The sequence below is a fragment of the Pristiophorus japonicus genome, chromosome 4 (assembly GCF_044704955.1).
Source record: "Pristiophorus japonicus isolate sPriJap1 chromosome 4, sPriJap1.hap1, whole genome shotgun sequence".
NCBI classification, from domain to species: Eukaryota; Metazoa; Chordata; class Chondrichthyes; family Pristiophoridae; genus Pristiophorus; species Pristiophorus japonicus.
In genome coordinates, this window is record NC_091980.1 from 54994057 (window position 1) to 55017696 (window position 23640).

General features: G+C 41.5%; 1 protein-coding gene across 2 annotated transcripts in view; it reads right to left on the bottom strand.

The window, feature by feature from the left end:
• Positions 1–3964: 3964 nt before the first annotated feature.
• Positions 3965–23640, bottom strand: part of LOC139262910 (serine/threonine-protein phosphatase 2A catalytic subunit alpha isoform) — a 29602-nt gene continuing 9926 nt past the window's right edge. Inside the window, exons 1-7 of one of the 2 annotated variants that reach the window (XM_070878194.1) lie at positions 19556–19642; positions 14413–14622; positions 13191–13364; positions 12698–12787; positions 12444–12605; positions 9305–9423; positions 3965–6986 (exon numbers count right to left, since the gene is read on the bottom strand). In XM_070878194.1, the coding sequence (XP_070734295.1) occupies positions 6914–6986; positions 9305–9423; positions 12444–12605; positions 12698–12787; positions 13191–13364; positions 14413–14622; positions 19556–19561 (834 nt within the window). In that variant the 5' untranslated portion in view covers positions 19562–19642 and the 3' untranslated portion in view covers positions 3965–6913. Of the gene's footprint in view, positions 6987–9304; positions 9424–12443; positions 12606–12697; positions 12788–13190; positions 13365–14412; positions 14623–19555; positions 19643–23640 lie in introns of those variants that run through there. The other variant, XM_070878193.1, reaches the window with a different exon arrangement.

Consider the following 23640-nt stretch of genomic DNA (forward strand, 5'->3'; position numbering starts at 1 on the left):
GGCTGTTTTCATTACGAGATTGCAGGGTGATTTGGTAAAGGTATTTAAAATAATGAAGACATGGGACTGAGTAGATAGAAAGAGAATGTTTAATATTGAGGAGTCCCTAAGACAGATACAACATTAAATGCAAGACTTAGGACAAATAGTAGGAGAAAAGTTTTTTTTTTTAAACAGAGGTTTTTTGAGGCTGCCAAATGCACAACTGGAGTTTGTGATTGAAGCAGAGACATATCAACATTTAAGAATAAATTAGGTAGGTGGTTGAAGGAAAAAAAGAGGAACAGAGAAATAGCTCCCCAGATACACAGGATTAGGACTACAATCTTGTTGGAAGATAAACACCAACACTGGTTGGACTGAATGGTTTGTTTTCGTGTTGTAATTTCTATGTAATATTGACAAATGTGTAAAAAATCTCTCAAGTCTTGCTAGAAGCTTACAGTCCACATCAAATAGCATTCTTACCTTTACATTATTTATGAAAATCTAGAACTTGTCTCCTCTCAATCACCTATTCTCTAATGAAAGTTCAGTTCTGTAAACATCTATTCATATGTTAGACCTCAAAGTCACAGAATCACCTTGTAATTGTTCTCAGAACCCTCTTCAATACTGGTGCCAGTGACCTGTGACATTGTGCAGAGCATATTGAGCTGATTGCAGTCTTACACTGGTTCCTAAACGTTCATCATCACCGAAAATAAATTTTGACCTTGAAAGGAATTAAGACCTACCTTATAAACAGAGATGCAGCGTACAAATATAGGGGTGTATATTTAGTTAGATACAAATATAGATATGCAAATATAACTACAGCTACAAATATAGACAGAGCTTGCAAAACCCAAGAAAATGAGGAGCATCTGGAGCTCAGCTTTGCACTCTAGTTAATGTAACAAAGGAAAAGGAGCATTGTGCTATGATGGGCGCAGATTTCTTTATTGATTTATGTAAATAGGATAGATGAAGGGAACAGATTTCTTCACATGTAATGGATTTGGGTAAGGGATATGGATATTATATTCCTTTATACATTCAATTAATTTTAAATGTTTATTTTATCCTGGAGCACTGTCAAAGGGTGTGAACTTGCAGCTGCAGATACAAATAGAGACACCAATACAAGAAAGTCGTTCACAAAAAGACTGGAAATGGGCTTTTGCAAACAATTCAGTTCTATCTGCAACTGCGATCATTTTTGGACACAACTTTTCCATCAGCTTTACTTAAATTTAAGCAGTTAGTGGCAGTCCAGGAACCACATTCAACAGCAAGCCCACAGCTTCCACTTCAGAATCACAAGGCAGGCCTCTATGCCATCATGTTGTTGAAAGAAAATGTACCAATTGATCAACAGTCCAACATTGTTTTCTATATGATAGCGTTACGTAATCAAATACATGGTTATGTTTGAAAGACCAAATTTACCTGCATCGTAGTTATACAATGAGAATATGGAAACTGTCTTCATGAAAAAGATTTTTTTTTATACAAACAAATCTTCCCCAAACCCCACAAATTTTCTTCCCTCTCCTGAAGGCATTGTTTTAAGATACCCTTACCAAGTCTCCATTGTTAATGTTTGAGGCTGAGGTTTTCTATTTTGACAGTATATTATAAATTCATATATCATGTTATTGCTAGCTGTTTGCACTGACCTGAAAAATGGTCACTGAAAACAGCATGAAGAAATGATTTAGAATCATAGATTTTCACAACACAGAAATAGGCCATTCAATCGTGTGCGTGCTGGTGTTGTTATCTACAAAATCACAACTGACTGATGAACTGGCAATTTCTGCTCAGTTGCTTATCAAAATTATTTGAAGGAAAGCTAGAGGGCAAATTTCAAAAGTTTTGTTCAGGTAAAGTTTATATCAAGTGTAATTTGTAAACAGCGAGTATTAGTAAAGGAAAAACACATAAAAAAATATAGTTGGGTTCTACAAATTTCAGAAAGCACATTAAACAGAGCATATCTTTCCTCGTCATAATTCAAATTCCTTTTTTCCCCCAAAAGAAGTTCTGAAACTGATGAAACATCCAATAATGTAATGTAATCCAATAAGCATGGTACAAGATTCTGAACTGCAGTTGACTTAAACCCCATGCATACAGTGACTAGATGGCAGCCATTACATCAAAACTAGACAAAATACCTCATTTTATGCTAAATTGATTCTGATAAAACTCAGGATTCCCTGGGGTACAAAGAGACTGTCTGAATATATTAATTAACTGATGGAAATAGCTTATGGCTTGTCTAGGGTTATGGTCTTACTAGTTAACTATGTCATTGTATAGCCCATAGGTTACAATTCAACAAAGCCAGACAAGCCCAATCTATTATTAAAATGTTTTACATCTGCACACACTTCCTATTAACTTCTCTATTATATAAATTCCGACATCCATATTAATAATGCATGTGCTCACTTCAGTGACACTCTTTCGGCAATTGATACCTCAGTGCCACGTCTAGAAGGGTGTAATTACAGCACAGCAAATTACATAGGCAGTTTTCATTGTAAATGTGGACATATGAATTTATATAAATGCATATACAAATATAAAAATTACAATGCATGGTCTGATAATTACTCCCTTCACCTGAAAGCTACATTTGGTCTCCACTTCTAAACAAAGCCACAAGGGTTTTCAAAGATCCACAGGGATTGAGGCTAGATCAAATAATAGCACACTTCAGCATTAGCATATACTCACCACCTAAAACCTCAATGCTTTATGGCTAGGAAGTATGTCATTCTGATAGCTTGTGACCAGTCGACTGGAAGCACCAACATAATCATGGGCATCATTACCATCTTGCATTTAGTTAAAATTAGTTAAGCTTGGAGGTCAGTGATATGCTAAAGCACTTTTTTGGAACATGTACCCCTGATAACTCATACAATTCTTTCAACTAATGTTACTGTTCAAACATTCACATTAGGTGTATATTCTGTAAGAACCAAACATAATTTGTATGAGTAAATCATCACCTTGCCTTTAGATTTAAACCAGGTATAATATATGTATGGAGCAATACTGCCTAACCAGTTACCTACTCCAAGGTAAGTTCTTTAGAGATAGTTTGGCTATCTATGCAGCCAAAACTTTGCTTGCATTTGTTGGGCTGTTAAATTTCTTCTAGATACAACTGTATGCCAGCCCATTGCTCAGTTGGTAACACTTTCACCTCTGAGTCAGAAGATTGTGGTATCACGTCCCACTCGAGACCTGAACACAAAAATCTAGGCCGAGACCCCATTACAGTGCTGAGGAGTGCTGCACTTTGAGTCACCGTCTTTTGGATGAGACATAAAACCAAGGCCCCGTCTGCGCTCTCCCTCAAGTGGACGCAAAAGATCCCATGGCTCTATTTCGAAGAGGAGCGGCATTATCCCCCCCGGTGTCCTGGCCAATATTTATCCCTCAAACATAAAAATCTGGTCATTATCACTTTGCTGTTTGTGACTACACTTCAAAATTACTTCATTGGCTGTAAAACACTTTGGGGTATCCGGTGGTCCTGAAAAGCGCTATATAAATGCAAGTCTGTCTTTCAACTGGTGCATGCATATCTGGATGTTATGCATAACCTAATTTACGATTTGTATTCAGATGATGCTAATGTTGGCTTGACATCATGGATTCAGGTGTAGGATTTAACAAAGGATTTGAAACATTTACAATTTCCATTCTCAATGGAACCGCATTAAAATGTTAAGAATGAGAAATCCTTCAGGTGGCTGTCTCATCAACCATTCTTCTTGCTCAATTAATCTTGGTAAATAAGCTGGATTCAGTCACTCTCCATCTTCCATTCACCTGGAATCATATTCATGCTAGGATACAGCTGCAAGACCACAGTAAAACCAATCTCTCGTGTCAGTTTAGCAGTGCTCACAACAATGTGTGGTATTTAGCCAACCAGATTACAACATGCACACACAAGAACTTTGTCTATTTTTTTTATTTGTTCAACAAATTTCAATTATATAAGCTCCACAAAAATGAAAACTGCAAATTATCACTGATCAAATGCTGTAAAAGGGATGGCCACCATGTTGAAAAGCAACTATAACACACTTGCAATTCTGGTAAAGCTTAGTTATGAAAACCTGCTGTAATGACAATGCACAACTCCTAGTAAAAGGGGAGGTTATGTGAATTGACCTTTATAATAAAAGATTACATGTAAAGACATTCATTATCTATTTTTAATACATAACTACATTATAACTGGAATGCATCATTATTGGAGTTGGCTAAGCTTTCAGAACACAAGTTCATAGGCACACCATTCGGTTACAAGAACTGAAAAATGTACGAATCATGCGGCCTGATCAAAGACAAGGTTGGTTTCAGCTTACATTCAACCAGTGACAGTAAAATAAACCAACCAAGTCCAGAGTTGCAGAAGACAGCTAATATTAACAAAAGGTCATAATTAGCTGATACAATTCACAAAACTCTGTTGGACAAATAAACTCCTAGTTCACCTTGGGGACACAATGGTTTATTTTCAGTGTTCACCCTCAAACGATGTTCTGGTCTTTGCACATCTCATAACCTATTATAAACCATCTTGTTCCCAATACGAGTAAATGGAGTTTGTTAACTCTCTTCCTCCACCCCTTACAGACAATATTAAGTTGAAAGCTGGTCCGGGTATGCAATCCTTGTATTAGCAGAATGCTCAAATACTGTTCCCTCAGCTGGTCTACTTTATCATATCTGCAGTGCCACTGTGTGGATAAGACAGTATTTATATGTTTACCCTGGAGAGAATGAGGCTAAAAGTCAACATAGTGTCCTGATACAATTGTGTGCCTCCAGGATCCATCGCAATTTGGGAAATTGCAAAACAAAAGTTCTGTTGCTGTTATATAATATAGATAAGCAGTACAGTAAATAATAAATCAAGGATCTGATCTTTGAAGAACACCAGCACAGATCAAATACTTCAACCAAGCTTCCCATCTTCAATTACAACTTTGTGTATAAGCATTACAATTATTCAATCATGCAATAAAAGTTACTTATCTGCATCCTCGCATTTTTTTTTCTGGTGTACATTGGTCTACCAAGGCTTCATTCTTCATGCATTAGTGTGGAAGTGAGCTATTCCATCAGAACTGAGCCCAAACACCTGGAACTAAACAAGCACTTCTAGTAGTGCATGCTGGCCATTTTTGCCCTCCATTTGCAATGTGCCTACTGCTGTTCCTATTGAAATCTAACAGCACAAAACAGGTACAGGTATCAATTCTAATCATGTGACTCTGTAAAACACACATGGAGTTACATAGAATGTACAGCACAGAAACAGACCATTTGTCCCAACTGATCCATGCTCCACACGAGTCTCCTCCCAGCACTATTAATCTAACCTTCTATTCCTTTCTCCCTCATGTGTTTAATCTAGCCTCCTCTTAGATTTATATCCACCAAATTCCTGTGGGAGACGCAATAGAACAAGAGCACACGTATGCGCAGAGAATGACAGACACACACACAAACACAAAGAATAAAACCAAATATTGGGCCAGCCACTAATAAAACCTCCAGAAAAACAGCACTGTACCAATATGGCACCTTAACCAAATTCAATGGTCCCATGAATGAATGGATTACCTGGCTGTGCCTAACTAGCACAATATAATACGGTACACAGCTATGAACAGAGGCCCAGGAAAGAAAAAAAAACCCAGCATAGCTACTAAAGCAGGCAGAAGCAAATATTTTAGTTGAGGCTGGATTGTATAGTTTTGTTGCGATTGGATTGTGCTGGTTTTAGGTTAACAATTTAAATAAAAATTGAATATTCTGTCTTCTGGAAGTCAGGGCAACAATCCTTTTGCTAAATTACCGCCAGGGAAAAATTAAATTAAGGATTGGTTTAGAAAATCATGAAGAACTATAATACTGACTGTGGTCTTGGTGCTTCAAAACTAATTACAACACATGCATGAGCTTTACAGTAGTTAACAGTGAATTTACGTAACTTTACACTGAATACTTCTGTGCCATGTTACGCAATTTTCTCAAATTCCCATCACGTTCATTGGGAGGAGATGCGAATGGACCGAATCAGTCTGCTCTCAAATGCACAAACATACCCTGCAGGAGTAATTTCAGTCTTTATTATTTTAACCTGGAGCCTTCAATACACATACACTTATATAAACTCAAATGTATTAGTGTAGCCATTTTACATAAAGGCATCATTATGTCTTCCATCCCAAACACAATTAAAATCTGAAATATTTCAATTCTTAGTTCACAAGTTTATTATGAAAAACAGAAAGTAGTAGACCTCTGCCATGATTCTGTAAAGAGGAAAGAATGATTTGTTCCGTACAACTAATCAGGTATGGACATTATGACAAAATAAGTGGAAAAACAGTAGAGACAGAAATTAAATTAAACAGTATTCCCTGAAACAAGATTTCAGTACTCACACAAATAAAGAGGCCTTTGTACTTTGAAATGTTCTTTTAAGCTCCATTGATTGTTTACTGCTTTTTTAAATATCTACAATTCATGCTTAATAACGCTATAGCTAAATGAAAAATTATCACGAGGTGCAGGTTTTAATGTTTACATCTTTATCTCTGCACTCTCTGGAAAAAGCAAAAGTAACTACAAACAGGTCTAGGCTCAAACCATGGCTCTCAACCCATAACTTTCACACATCAGCATGCATTGATGAATGGGTGCTCAAAAAGAACAATGTGATATTTGCAGACTGAGGCTTGTATTTATTATGGCACGTCTTTTGGTCCGTGAAGACAGCAGGTTTCTGAATGTTCGAGACTCTTTCTTGTAATTTGAAGTTACTGTTGCTCTTCCAATTTTATCAGGTCAACTTTTAATTCATGGCAATACTGTACATGATAAGATTTTACAGGAAGTAGTCTGGGGTGCGACGGGTAACATGTGGTTCACCTCTGCGAGGCGCTGGATCAAACTGCAGGCTATTAAAGTGGGAAAAACAAACATTATATCATTTAAATATGTAGCCTGGAAGCGCACCCATTCTACACAAGGATACTGATGCAAATGCCAGTGTGACTGGCCACAGAACAGGATACAATTCTGGCCACATGGTATTATGACAGTTGAGATTAGGTGGGAAAACAAGCAAACATAGAAAGCAAAACTGCCTTATCCCTTCAATCCCAATAGCAAGAGCTAAATAGATGTACTCTTAAAACCAACACAAGCAACTTCTTGTCATGCAGATGATTAAGTTGAAAGCGCCACTGATCGAAGTCCTGAAAAAATATCCCATTCAAGTTGGGAGTTGGGGCCGGGGAAGGAAAGGAAACTAGGGACTGAGGGTTGGCAGATGTGAAGCTACAGTATCAAAATGGCTCGTGGGAGCGGTGCCGAGAGAGGAGCAGCCAGTAAAGGGATGAGTCGAAGCTGAAGTCTTTATCTTTAACGTGAGTAAATAGTAAAAGACTTTATCCACCGGTGGGTGAATGAAGAACATGGGTATGGAGTCACAACTCAAAGGAAAAGATAAACTATTTTACACTGTAAAAATCACATACCTGGCCACTTGCTGCAATACCTACCATTTAAAAAATTGTCCCCTAACAAATTTCAAGTTAACCACTGAAACAAAGAGCTACGATGATTTGAGGAACACATCAGGAAAGTTATGGGGCTGAATTAACACTGGATTGGAGGGTTGCTAATGTAACCCCACGTTTTAAAAAAGGAGGGTGAGAAAACAGGCAATTATAGACCAGTTACCCTGACATCGACAGTGGAGAAAATGTTGGAATCAATTATTAAAGATGTAATAGCAGTGCATTTGGAAAGCAGTGACAGGATCGGTCCAAGTCAGCATGAATTTATGAAAGGAAAATCATGCTTGACAAATCTTCTAGAATTTTATGAGGATGTAACTAGTAGAGTGGACAAGGGAGAACCAGTGGATGTGGTGTATTTGGACTGTCAAAAGGCTTTTGACAAGGTCCCACACAAGAGATTAGTGTGCAAAATTAAAACACATGGTATTGGGGGTAAAGTATTGACGTGGATAGAGAACTAGTTTGAAGACAGGAAGCAAAGAGTAGGAATAAACGGGTCCTTTTCAGTGACTAGTGGGATACCGCAAGGTTCAGTGCTGGGACCCCAGCTATTTACAATATACATTAATGATTTAGACGAAGGAACTGTATGCAATATCTCCAAGTTTGCAGATGACACTAAGCTGGGTGGCAGTGTGAGCTGTGAAGAGGATGCTAAGAGGCTGTAGGGTGACTTGGACATGTTAGGCGAGTGGGCAAATGCAGTATAATGTAGATAAATCCACTTTGGTAGCAAAAACAGGAAGGCAGAATATTATCTGAATGGTGACAGATTAGGAAAAGAGGTGCAACGAGACCTGGGTGTCATGGTACATCAGTCATTGAAAGTTGGCATGCAGTACAGCAGGCAGTGAAGAAGGCAAATGGCATGTTGGCCTTCATAACGAGAGGAATTGAGTATAGGAGCAGGGAGGTCTTATTGCAGTTGTACACGGCCTTGGGTGAGGCCACACCTTGAATATTGTGAACAGTTTTGGTCTCCTAATCTGAGGAAGGACATTTGTGCTATTGAGGGAGTGCAGCGAAGGTTCACCAGACTAATTTCCGGAATGGCAGGACTGACAAAAGAAAGACTGGATCGACTAGGCTTATATTCACTGGAATTTAGATGAATGAGAGGGGACCCCATAGAAAGATAAAATTCTGACGGGATTGGACAGGTTAGATGCAGGAAGAATGTTCCTGATGTTGGGGAAGTCCTGAACCAGGGGTCAGTCTAAGGATAAGGGGTAAGCCATTTAGGACAGAGATGAGGAAAATCTTCTTCACTCAGAATTGTGAACCTGTGGAATTCTCTACCACAGAAAGTTGTTGAAGCCAGTTTGTTAGATATATTCAAAAGGGAGTTAAAATGTGGCCCTTATGGCTAAAGGGATCAAGGGGTATGGAGAGAAAGCAGGAATGGGGTACTGAAGTTGCATGATCAGCCATGATCATAGTGAATGGTGGTGCAGGCTCGAAGGGCCAAAAGGCCTACTCCTGTACCTATTTCCCATGTTTCTATGTACTTTGGGTTAGCATGCCAGCAATTTTTTCATTTCAAAATGGTATGTTTGTTCAGCTCCCACATTAATCCTCTCACCCAAAAATGCCAGAGCTTACTGTTTAATAGAAGCATTTAAAAAACAAAAATAATTTTACCGATTACTAGTCGATACACAGCATTTAATCTTTTTTCATCAAGTACTTACAAAGAGTATTTTAGGGTGTCATCCAGTTCCATTATTGCAGCTTGATTGCCACAACGATAGCAGTAGTTTGGAGCACTGAAGATGGTTACTACATTGCGATCATGGCACCAGTTGTAACCCTATTAACATAAATTACATTATTAATATACATATTCTGTAGCAAAACTGATTCGGCAGAGATTCTAGGGGTACTGCCTATAACTCCAAGCTGCAACCAATGAGGCAATCGTCAGGTTTTTGCGTGCAGTTTCCAGACCGACACCGTCCACCTCAATTGGGACAGAAGAATAAAATGCATTTTTTGCACAAGGCAAAAAGTTATCCCAGCACAGCATGGATCAGACAATAAATCAGACAATAGGTTAAGGTGTTTAGTTGCAGCTAGAGACATGGAGAAAATGTTACTCCTTATTCTGGAGAGATTGTCAATGTTGGCAAATTTTCAATTCCAATTCACCTAACAAACAGATTATCTGGTCATATCACATTGCTGTTTGTGGGAATTTGCTGTGCGCAAATTGGCTGCCGCATTTCCTACATTACAACAGTGACTACACTCCAAAAGTACTTCATTGGCTGTAAAACGCTTTCAGACGTCCGGTGGTTATGAAAGGCGCTATATAAATCCAAGTCTTTCTTCTTTCAATTCTCTATTTATTTTATTACTTTACTTCTGTTCTCCCCCTCCCCAACTTAAATTCTTCCCAACCCATTCCATAATCAACAAGCAAGCAACACACCCCCAAGTACCAAGGACACCACATAAGATTTCTCTCTCATTAGTAAGGAAAATGTCCTCGGATCTCATCCACATTGTGGAAACATCGGCAGACACAAAATCAGTGTGCTACCACTTGGTGTTGCAGTGAATTGCTTTGACAGTAGGCAGCCTGAAATGGGCTGCGAGCTGAACATAGCCTCTTACAGAACAGAATTATATTAAAGCGACACAGATCACTGAAGATTTACAAACAATGCAGAGAAGCTGTAGCCAAAGCAAACAGGGTAGTTAGTGGGTTGTATTAATAGAACCACTTAGCTCAAATCAAAAGGACACCATTCGGTCATTATACAGGTCGCTGGTTGGACCGCAGCTGCACCCTGTTCTGGTCCCCTCACATAGCGGGTGATACAAAGGCCTTGGAAAAGCTTTAGAGGAGAGCTAAGAGAATGATTCGTAGCTTAAACAACCTCAGGTCAGATAAGCTTATAGAGATAGTTCTATTTATTCTAGAACAGTGTAGACTTGGAGGCAACCGGACAGAGGTTTGTAAAATAACTAAAGGACTGGACAGTGTCTCTTTTGACAGATTGGAGAGGACTACACAAAAGTAGGAATAGACTGAATGTTAGACAGTTCTTGTTTTCCCAGAGGAATGAGACTCTAGAATGCAGTGTCAGCTGGTGCAGTGTATGTTGACACTCTGCATGCCTTCAAGAGGGAGCTAAATCTGGTGGGGGTTAGGAAGTGTCTAATCATGATGCCACTATGAGTGGGGCAAGCTTGATGGTCCAGCTGGTCTTTTCCTGCTCATCATTTTCATGTATTAGTGGCTGTGGAAACCTATTTCATCCCCATAGAAGCTCTGCAAGGGTCACTATTTTCCTGGGATGTGAGCATCGCTGGCAAGGCCAGCATTTATTGCCCATCCCCAATTGCCCTGGAGAAGAGGGTGTGAGCCGCCTTCTTCAATTGCTGCAGTCTGAGTGGTAAAGGTACTCCCACGGTGCTGTTAGGGCGAAGGTCCAGGATTTTGACCCTGTGACGATGATACAGCGATATACTTCCAAATCAGGATGGTGTGTGACTTGGAGGGGAACATGGAGGTGGTGGTGTTCCGATGCGCCTGCTGCCCTTGCCCTTCTAGGTGGTAAAAGTTACCAAAGAAGCCTTGGCGAGTTGCTGCAGTGCACCTTGTAGATGGTACACACTACAGCTACGGTGCAGGGAGTGAATGTTTAAGATGGTGGGTGGGGTGCCAATCAAGCGGGCTGCTTTGTCCTGGATGGCATCGAGCTTCTTGAGTGTTATTGGAGCTGCACTCATCCATGCAAGTGCATATTATTCCATCACACTCCTGACTTGTGCCTTGCAGATGGTGGAAAGGCTTTGGGGAGTCAAGAGGTGAGACACTCGTCACAGAATACCCAGCCTCTGACCTGCTCTTTTTGTCACAGTATTTGTGTGACTGGTCCAGTTAAGTTTCTGGTCAATGGTGACCCCCAGGATGTTGATGGTGGGAGATTTGGCGATGGGAATGTCAAGGGGCGGTGGTTCGACTCTCGCTTGTTGGAGATGGTCATTGCCTGGCACTTGTGTGGCACAAATGTTACTTGCCACTTATCAGCCCAAGCCTGAATGTCGTCCAGATCTTGCTGCATGCGGGACTGCTTCATTATCCGAGGAGTTCCGAATGACACTGAACACTGTGTAGTCATCAGCGAACATCCCCAGTTCTGACCTTATGATGGAGGGAAGGTCATTGATGAAGCAGCTGAAGATGGTTGGGCCTAGGACACTGCCCTGAGGAACTTCTGCAGCGATGTCCTGGGGCTGTGATGATTGAGTATGACTCCAGCCAGTGGAGAGTTTCCCCCCCGATTCCCATTGACTTCTGTTTTACTCGGGCTCCTTGATGCCACACTCGGTCAAATGCTGCCTTGATGTCAAGGGCAATCACTCTCACCTCACCTCTGGAATTCAGCTCTTTTGTCCATGTTTGGACCATGCTGCAATGAGGTCTGGAGCAGAGTGTTCCTGGTAGAACCCAAACTGGGCATCGGTGAGGTTACTGGTAAGTAGTTCTGATATTGCAAATTTTAAAGAAGGAATGCCAAAAGAAACTTGCAATGTAACTGTTTTGATAAAATAGATTCAAAACATAGAAGCTGGCAGAACCAATGATTGCTCATGAGACATGTGGCACTGCTCAGATCAATCTGAACATAGCACTCACTCGCCAGGTTTTATGTGGCATGCAATACATGTTTCTGGCTTTTTGGAAATTGCTTTATATAGCCAATGGCAAATACATTTGGATTTGTAAATTGTAAACATACCGCGTAATATTCTTTGTCTTTAATTAATGCAAGAGCCTATGCTTGGTACATATGTAAAATATTAAAATGTGCCTTTTACCTCCATTACCAGCTGGTGAGCTCGTGAGACCAATGTAAGGCCATTAGCATGATTAAAAGTCTCAGAAATATCCTGACCAAAGGTGTAACCAGCACCTCTAGGAGAGATACCCCAACCTCCACGGTCATCTGGATCTGACCACAGCAAGTCACACATTGGACCCTGAAAACACAGGAGGAGGATAAAAACATGAGGACCAAAATGTTCATTAAATATCCAGGCAGTAAATACTGCTGACAATTCTGAAAGCATACCTCATGTGGAACCTCCTGAAGACGATCAAGTGCTCGGATGTGATCCAGTGTATCTATAGAAGGAGAAAGGCCTCCATGGAGACAGAAAATCTAATGGGAAAAAAAACAGAAGCAACAATTTAAAAAAAAGGTATGAGCCAGCATGAAAGTTTACTTTAATTCAGCTTTCAAAAATTAACAGGGATTATATATATATATATATTAAAAAAAAAAACTTAGTATACTTTCAAAGTCATGGCAACAGATTTTTTGGAACCCATGTATTGTTGCAAGCAATCATTTGGATACAATATCATAAATAAACATGAACCTGACACTTGTGAATTACGGTACGAATTCATTTGATAATCTAATTTGATTTTTCATTCACTTGTGTGGTTAATTAATCACCAATTTTAAGTCACTTGCATAGGCCCTATAACATACCACGATTACACAAATAGGCCTTAGTGTCTAGTCCTCGGTTATATACACATATTGAAAAGCTATTCACCTGGCCATCAACCAAGGCAGTGAGCGGAAGATAATCAAAGAGATCTGTAAAATATTTCCAAACATTGGCATTTCCGTATTTCCTTAAACATTCATCGTAGAAGCCATAAACTTGTGTAATTTGTCTACTTTCATGATTCCCTCTAAGTATTGTGATACGTTCACGGTAACGTACCTGAAACAAAATCACCATTACATTAGTGAAGCCACATACATTCATGTCTCATCTTTCACAATAAAAGGACTGCTTTAATTTCTCATGGTTTAATAAAAATAAGCAAATGCTGAGTTCCAAGATGATTTTCATACAATAAAATGCAGTTTTTTCCCCCCAAACCTACATAAATTAAGCAGAGTTAATTCCCCAAGAAACCAATGCTCTCAGCATTTAGCCATCCTAAATTGCTAGATCCCACCCAAGACACAAACCTGCACATTAGATTCAGCCCCAGGAAATTACTTTGATGTAGTTTTAACCATTAACTGCAGAAACACTGCTATATTTAGTGATATTTCTCATGGTAGCTGAGATTAGAAAGCAGTAGTTTCATTTTGGTGACAGACAGCATAAGTATCATCTATTAAACTACAAACTATCAGCTTTTAAACGACAGACATGGAAATTGACCTAACCTTGAATTTTTTTTTAAATAAAAGTTTTAGAGTTTCCCAACTGGTGGGTTAGATCGACAATCTGCCCGTAAACAATGTCAAATGACACTGCTGCTAAGCGACTAGTTTAGTTGAACCACCATGTGACGAATCACAGTTCCCAGAGTCAAACCACTCTATGGCACAAAGCAGAGCCACATTAAAACATCTAATATATATTAGGCTGGTGCAGAGCATAAACACGACATGGCCTGTTGGGCCAAATGACGTGTTTCTGTGCTGTAAATACTATGTAATATGCTACCCCTCCCCACCATACTGAAATGAGAACATAGAAGCTTGCCTGCATCACTACATATCCCAGGACCATACTTCACAATCTCAATGCAAGATGATATTAGAGCAGTGTTCTACAAATGCTAAGCTTATGATGTAGTCGATCAAAAATGGAAATCACAAGCCATTATGCAAAATACTGTACATTTCAAGATCATATTCAGAATGACATTTACAATGCCAAATCTGCTATATCTTGCAGAAAAGCAGATTTCATATATTTTCTAGTAAATTCTTACAACTTTAATACTACACAATAAAAAGAATATTGATACCTTAAGAGCTACAAGGAGTGTAACGGTTTCAACTGAATAATAACCTCGGTCAACATAATCTCCCATAAAAAGATAATTTGTGTCTGGTGATTTGCCTCCAATTCTAAAAAGTTCCATGAGGTCATGAAATTGCCCATGGACATCCCCACAGACTGTGACAGGACATCGCACCTCCTGCACGTTTGATTCCTTTGTCAAAATTTCTTTAGCCTAAACAAAAAACAAATTGGAAGAAATGAGCTCAAAAGGTACTGGCACAACTAAATATAGCAATGTCGATACTGATTTTAACATCAATATTCAGCATATTCAAGAAGAACGATAAAAAAATAATCAGTTAGACAACTACATGACCAATATTAATTTCAAGGTTAAAAATATTTAAAGCGACAATATTTTATATTTTGAAGTTCATATTCTCAACTGCAGGAAAAAAAACAAAATTAAAAAGTTAACTTTTTTTTCATTACTAGATGAAATGCACTCAAGCAAACTTAAAAATCTTCATGACCTTCAAATATTTGATAGTTCAATTAGCTTAATCAGTCTAACTCAACATGCATGAATGAATATACCTTAAATCACAATCCACAGAAAGAGACATTGTACAATAACCTATTCAGGTGGTAAGAGTATAGATGAAATACATTTTTATTAATGGTCGGTATTAATGTATTTATGAATGCGTCAGCCATTTCTCATTTGGTAGCACTCTCGCCTCTGAGTTAGAAGGTTGTGGGTTCAAATCCCACTCCAGAGACTACCCAAGCTGACACTCCAATGTAATACCGAGGGAGTACTGCACTGTCGGAGGTGTCATTTTTCGGATGAGGGGTTAAATCATTACCTTCTGCTCTCTTAAATGGACGTAAAAGATCATAGAAATTTACTGCACAGGAGGCCATCCGGCCTATCGTGTCCGTGCTAGCCCAAAAAGAGCTGTCCAGCCTAATCCCACTTTCCAGCTCTTGGTCCGTAGCCTTGTAGGTTATGACACATTGGGCCCAAGTTTCCACAAGAAACAAAACGGGCGCCCCTCCGAGCTGGGCGCCCGTTTTTCGCGCCTAAAAAAATCCTCGGTATTCTCCACCGACTTGCAGGTCCTGTGGCACTCGGTGGGGGGGGGGCGGAGCCAGGTCCCGGCGCTGAAAACAGTGCCGGGACCTCTGCACATGCGCGCTACAGTCGGCACGCAAGTGCAGTAGCTCCAGGCGCCGAACTGTGTGGGAGGGGCCCGAAGCACGCAGCCCCTAGCCCTGGCTGAATGGCCTCACTGGGGCTGCGTGAATGAGGCTCCTCCCACGGCCAGCTCCTGCTCCCTGCCCGACCAGACCCGACACTCGCTTCCCCCCCCCACCCCCCCCCCCCCCGCCGACCAGACCCGACCCGACACCCGCTCACCCCCCCCCCCGCCGAGACCCGATCTCCCCCCCTTGCCCCGACCCGAGACCCGCCCCCCCATCGCCGACCAGACCCGCCCCGACCCGACACCCGCCCCCCGCACCGACCTGACACCCGTTCCGACCCGACCCGAGACCCGCGCTCCTGTCCCCGACCCGACGCCCTCTCCCTCTCTCTCTCTCTCTCTCTCTCCCGCTCAGCGGCACGAACGGCTGCAGAATTCTCCCTGGCTGAAGCACTTTCACACATGTAGGAAGATGGTTTATTTAATCTTTTCCTGGCTTATAAATGTTTATTCAGGTTGGATTTATTGGTATAATATTTGTAGAAGTATAAATAAGGATTTATTGTAGAATTTAATGAGTTCCCTTCCCCCCCACCTCGTTCTGGACGCCTAATTTGTAACCTGCGCCTGATTTTTTAATGTATAGAACAGGTTTTTTCAGTTCTACAAAAATCTTCACTGGCGCCATTCTACTTTAGTTTGGAGTACATTTTCACTGTGGAAACTTTCAAATCAGGCGTCAGTGGCCAGACACGCCCCCTTTTGAAGAAAAAATTCTGTTCTAAACTAAAACTGTTCTACCTGACTAGAACTGCAGAAAAAAAAATGTGGAGAATTGAGATTTCTAAAATAGTCCGTTCTCCACCAGTTGCTCCTAAAAATCAGGCGCGATTCATGTGGAAACTTGGGCCCATTAAGTGCATACCCAAGTACTTTTTAAAAATGCTACTGGGTTTCTGCCTCTACCACCTTTTCAGGCAGTGAGTTCCAGACCCCCACCACCCACTGGGTAAAAAAAAACACTTCTAAACCTCCTACCACTTACTTTAAATCTATGCCCCCTGGTTATTGGCCCCTCTGTTAAGAGGAATACGCCCTTCAAATCCACTCTAGGCCCCTCAATTCATGCAGCTCAATTAAGTCTCCCCTCAGCCTCATCTATTCAAAAGAAAACAACCGCAGCCTATCCAATCTTTCCTCATAGCTAATATTCTCCAGTCCAGGCAACATCCTTTTAAGTTTCCTCTGTACCCTCTCTAGTGCAATCACATCCTTCCTGTAACGTGGTGACCAGAACTGCACACAATACTCTAGCTGTGGCCTAACTAGTGTCTTATATAGTACAAGCATAACCTCCCTTCTCTTATATTTTATGCCTCAATAAAGGCAAGTAACCCGTATGCCTTCTTAACCACCTTATCTACCTGTCCTGCTACCTTCAGGGATCTGTGGACATGCACTCCAAGGTCCTTCTGTTCTTTACACTTCTCAGTGTCCTACCATTTAGGCATTACCTCACACTTCTCCGGATTGAATTCCATTTGCTACTGTTCTGCCCACCTGACCAGTCCATCGATATCTTCCTGCAGTCTGCAGCTTTCTTTTTCATTATCGACCACATGGCCAATTTTTGTATCATCTGCAATCTGCTTAATCCTTATATTCAAGTCCAAATCATTTATATATACCACAAAAAGCAAGGGACCTAGTACTGAGCCATGCAGAACCCCACTGGAAACAGCCTTCCAGTCACAAAAACACCCATCCCAGGGCATATTTCAAAGAAGAGCAGGGGAGTTATCCCGTGTCCTGGCTAATATTTATCCTTCAATCAACATCACAAAAGAGAGATTAAGTTGTCATGATCACATTGCTGTTTGTGGGAGCTTGCTGTATGCAAATTGGCTGCTACATTTCCAATCATCATCATAGGCAGCCCCTCAAAATGAGGATGACTTGCTTCCACGCCAAAAAGTGACGAGTTCACAGGTGTTTCAATGAAGGACCTAATATTCCAGATCCCGAACTACATCTTGAAGGGTGGAAGATGCCTGTGCGTGAATTTTTTTTGAATGTGTGGTGGCCGTTGCACACCAGCCACCACACGGGCTTGACAGAGCTAGGTCTTGGTCCAGTGGCAAAGATTACCCAAGATGACTGGAGACCAGCTCTGCTGCACGGACCTAGTGCGCATACATATCGCAGTGTGGGCTAGCACGTGCTGCACTTGGGCCCTCGCCTCTTCTGGCCCCAAACGCACGCATCTGCCGGGTCCCTCTATATTCTCTCGCCGCTCCTTTGCCCTGATCTCACCGATCCTGATGTATCTGCCCACGCTCCCATCACCGACCTGGACCTTGATAACGTCCCTCTTCGCTGCCGTCGCCCTCCTGCACCAGCTCGCGCTGCACCTTGAAGTGGTACGCCGCCACGCTGCCCATGGCTGCCGCTCATCACTCCTTTTATGGCCCCGACCTGCCGCTGATGGTCTCTCGCAGGTCGGGGCCCAGTATTACAACAGTGACTACACTTCAAAAGTATTTCATTGGCTGTAAAGGATTTTGGGACGTCCGGAGGTCGTGAAAGGCACTATTATAAATCTTTCTTTTAATTATAATTTACTCCCAACTGGTGAGGAGTTAATTTTTATTTTAAAACTTATGTCACCATGTTGATGTGCTATTCTGCTACACCACTGATTCATATGATAAATTCCCTTGGATGTTAGGCACTTGCCTTATAGATAGTAAGGGAACAATGAAGCTTCCCAACAGCAACAGTTGGTTACAAAGTTGCTATGGCAGAAGCCTGGAAAGCAAGCTACTTTTCTATCTCAGTTGGAGAACAAGACAAAAAAATTAAAACTTCCCAGGAACCAACTACTAGCACACTCAAAAATAAAGTTCAAATATGGATGCTGATTGTCAGGATTACATATATAATTTTCCCTCTTATACTTAAAAAAAATAAATTCTAGTGCTAGATTCCCCTTTCGTCACCCATTTTCCTTTCTAATTTGAGGATTCCTGTGCTCCTAAAGATATTGGAAATCTCATGACTGTCAAATATTTGATAGTTCAATGAGTTGCTAACCAGCATGAATATTTTTAGAGTGCTAAATTTAGTCAGAGATATAGCAGAAAGGGAGTGCCAACTCAAAATATTTTGAGGCTTCAGTAGCTGGCTAAAATTGCTTAATACAAAATAATCATGGTGCGAATATATAGTTTATAATATTGTAGCCACTTATTGCACAGCTGATTTGATACTTTCGGAGTAAAAAGTCCCCAAACCCTGTGCACACATTTTCCAATCAACTCCTACATCTCCACCACTAAAAGATGCAAATTGCAGCATGGGGAAACTTGCCCTTCACTGTTCACAGAATTATGCAGAAACACTTCTTCCCTTTAGGCACAGACTCTTTACTACATCGCAGGAAATCTACTACCACCAGTACAAACTGGCCACCAATGCTCCCAATTCATTCTAGAATGATTCCTAAGTGGATCGGCATTTCCTGACTGAGGCTTGAACAGACCGCCTGTAAACTAGTGGCTTTCTGCATTTTCTGTGCACACGTATGCAGTACGCACAAGTTAGTATGCAGATACAGCAAGTAATCTGTTTTTGTTATGTTGACACTGCCATATCAAGTACAAGCAGTAAATGGGGGGATAGGGGAGGGGCACCAGTTGATGGGGGATAGAGGAACCAGTAAATGGGGGATTGGGAGGGGAACCAGTAAATGGGGGGATAGGGGAGGGGCACCTGTAAATGGGAGATTGGAGAACCAGCCCCCACTGCGATAATGTGTGCGCACACTTGGTCCGTGCAGCAGAGCTGGTCTCCAGTCGCCCTCGTTCAACCCTTGCCACTGGATAAAGACCTAGCTTTGTCAAGCCCGTGTGGTGTCTGATGTGCAACGATCACCACATGTTAAAAAAATCCACGTACAGGCATCTTTCACCACCTCAATTGGAGTTCAGGACTGGAACATCTGGTCCTTCATTGAAACATCTGTGAACTCTTGTGGAAGCAAGTCATCCTCGTTCGAGGGACGGCCTATGATGATGATGGTATTTTCTGTGTGAGGAAACCCTGATAGCATTTTCGCTCCAAAAGGTCCTCCTTTCTAAACTTCCAAAAGTTAGCTTTGGGTATCAAAGGGAAAACTGTACCATTATTGAGAAAACAATCAATAATATACAACAGAAATAATAACAAAAATAGAAATCCAAGGACTTTTCAGAATTTCCTAGGGCATTCAATTAGGAATCCTATGCTGCCAAGTCGATGCCAATAATGCCAGAATGGCTACAATGTCAGCAACACATATGTTGAATGGAAGAAATGTAGTGAATGTGTTATACTTGTACTTTCTGAAAGCCTTTGGCAAGGTGCCATACAGGAAACTATTGTAGAAGATTAAAGGCAGGTTAGCAAATGAGAAACTAGTTAGAAGGGAGGAAATAAGGTCAGAATTAAGGGTGGTTTCTCAAAGTGGTTGTAAGTAGGTACTGGTGTCCTGCAGGATCTGACCACAGCAAGTCACACATTGGACCCTGAAAACACAGGAGGAAAAAAACATGAGGACCAAAAGTTCATTAAATATCCAAGCAATAAATACTGCTGACAATTCTGAAAGCATACCTCAATACAACCGGAATACAATGTCAGTTAGCGTGGTTACATTTTGGTAAGAAAATAAAATTAATAATTATACTTTGAATCGGGAAAGTCTGGACGATGTGAAAGAGCAGAGATTTGAAGGGAACATTAATGATTTAGACGAGGGGATTAAATGTAGTATCTCCAAATTTGCGGATGACACTAAGTTGGGTGGCAGTGTGAGCTGCGAGGAGGATGCTATGAGGCTGCAGAGTGACTTGGATAGATTAGGTGAGTGGGCAAATGCATGGCAGATGAAGTATAATGTGGATAAATGTGAAGTTATCCACTTTGGTGGAAAAAACAGAGAGACAGACTATTATCTGAATGGTGACAGATTAGGAAATGGGGAGGTGCAACAAGACCCGGGTGTCATGGTACATCAGTCATTGAAGGTTGGCATGCAGGTACAGCAGGCGGTTAAGAAAGCAAATGGCATGTTGGCCTTCATAGTGAGTGGATTTGAGTACAGGGGCAGGGAGGTGTTGCTACAGTTGTACAGGGCCTTGGTGAGGCCACACCTGGAGTATTGTGTACAGTTTTGGTCTCCTAACTTGAGAATGGACATTCTTGCTATTGAGGGAGTGCAGCGAAGGTTCACCAGACTGATTCCCAGGATGGCGGGACTGACATATCAATCAAGACAGGGTCAACTGGGCTTGTATTCACTGGAGTTCAGAAGAATGAGAGAGGATCTCATAGAAACGTTTAAAATTCTGACGGGTTTAGACAGGTTAGATGCAGGAAGAATGTTCCCAATGTTGGGGAAGTCCAGAACCAGGGGTCACAGTCTAAGGGGTACGCCATTTAGGACCGAGATGAGGAGAAACTTCTTCACCCAGAGAGTGGTGAACCTGTGGAATTCTCTACCACAGAAAGTTGAGGCCAATTCACTAAATATATTCAAAAAGGAGTTAGATGTAGTCCTTACTACTAGGGGGAATCAAGGAGTATGGAGAGAAATCAGGAATGGGGTACTGAAGTTTCATGTTCAGCCATGAACTCATTGAATGGTGGTGCAGGTTCGAAGGACCGAATGGCTTACTCCTGCACCTATTTTCTATGTAGGAGGGGTTCAGGTGCACAAGAAACTAAAAGCATCACTTCAAACGAATAAGGCCATAAATAAGCAAATGTAATACTGTTTATCATCACAAGAGGTCTACAATATAAAAGCAGAGATGTAATAGTGACTCTCTATAAAACTTTCGGAAGACCACAGTTGGAGTACCGTGTGTAGTTTTGGTCACCACCTTACAGGAAGAACGGGGAGCTAATAAAAAGGGTATAACGCAGATTCACTAGGATGTTGCCTGGTATGAGGAAATAGAAAGAAGACTTGAAAAAGAGGAACTGTTTTTGTTAAAACAGGAGATTATGGGGAGGGTTTGATAGAGGTGCTTAAAATAATAAAAGACCGATAGAAGAGAGAGAAGTAGATTGTTCCAGTTGTTGATGGGTCTAGAAGATGGGGACAGAAAAACAAGATTAAATGTGAAAGACTTAAGATAGAAAGCAGGACAGAAAGGGATGCAAGATCAGTTAGTGACCGAGAGACCATGGGCCCAAGTTTCCACAAGAAAAAAAACAGGCTCCCCTCCGAGCTGGGCGCCCGTTTTTCGCGCCTAAAAAATCCTCGGTATTCTCCACCTATTTGCAGGTCCTCTGGCCCTCGGTGCAGTCAGCACGAGCTGTGGGGGGGGGGGGGGGGGGCGGAGCCAGGTCCCGGCGCTGAAAACAGTGCCGGGACCTCTGCACATGTGCGCTACAGTCGGCACGCAAGTGCAGTAGCTCTAGGCGCCGAACTGTGTGGGAGGGGCCCGAAGCACGCAGCCCCTAGCCCTGGCTGAATGGCCTCACTGGGGCTGCGTGAATAAGGCTCCTCCCACGGGCAGCTCCTGCTCCCCCCCCCACCCCCGACACCCGCCCCCCCCCCCCGCCGACCAGACACCCCCCGCTCACCCGACCCGACCCCCGCTCCCCCCCCCCCCCGACTGACCCGACCCGCGCTCCTGTTCCCTGACCTGACCCCCCCCCCGCTCTCTCTCTCTCTCTCCCTCCCGCTCAGCGACACAAACGGCTCTCTTCCCCCTTCCCCCCCCCCCCCCTCCCGCTCAGCGGCACGAACGGCTGCAGAATTCTCCCTGGCTGAAGCACTTTCACACAGGTAGGAAGATGGTTTATTTAATCTTTTCTTGGCTTATAAATGTTTTTTCAGGTTGGATTTATTTGTATAATATTTGTAGAAGTATAAATAAGGATTTATTGTAGAATTTAATGAGTTCCCTTCCGCCCCCCCCCTCCCCCCACCTCGTTCTGGACGCCTAATTTGTAACCTGCGCCTGATTTTTTTAATGTGTAGAACAGGTTTTTTCAGTTCTACAAAAATCTTCACTGGCTCCATTCTACTTTAGTTTGGAGTACATTTTCACTGTGGAAACTTTCAAATCAGGCGTCAGTGGCCGGACACGCTCCCTTTTGAAGAAAAAATTCTGTTCTAAACTAGAACTGTTCTATCTGACTAGAACTGCAGAAAAAAAAATGTGGAGAATTGCGATTTCTAAAATAGTCCGTTCTCCACCAGTTGCTCCTAAAAATCAGGCGCGAATCATGTGGAAACTTGGGCCCATAGTCACCATTTAAGAATAGGTTAGATAAGTGGCTGAAGATGGAAATGAAGGGAACTGAGTGGGCACATGGGATTAGGACTACTGTTCATGTTAAAGACAAACACCAAAACAGTCTGTTTCCGTGTTGTGATTTTTATGTAACACACAGGACAAACTGTTATACAGGAGTTCAAGGATCCTTCACCAATAGTATGGATAAAAATGCAGGCCCTTAACCAGTCAATGGGGATATAAAATCAACTGAAGCACAGAATCCATCTGTAAATAAACAGCAATGCACATTTTCAAGAACATCCAGTGACACCTGTAACATATTGCAGAATCTGTCACCAGCTAGCACTCAGATTGATCCAGAAACGCTACACTCCAAAACAAAGTTAGAAAATGCTATTCAATTATTCTAAATTACCTACACTAGTTTTGCCAGTCTTCAGCTGAGTCACAAAATGAAATGTAGTACCTTTCTGAATAAAAGGATAAACCAAGCAGACTAGTCCCACCTCATTTGGCATAGGTGTCCCAAAAAGAACTTTCAATGTAAATTGCCCAGAACAAAATGGTCTAATTTGCCTTTCTAATTGTTTTTTGGCTGACTTAAAGGGCAAGTGTCATGGTCATATAATTATTCAGTATGTTACAATTTTTTAAAAAAACATTGTGAATTTATAGCTTTGGGATACACTTTCATTAGTTGGTTCAAAATTAAAACAAACTACTGTACGTTTATTTAGTGTGAAATTT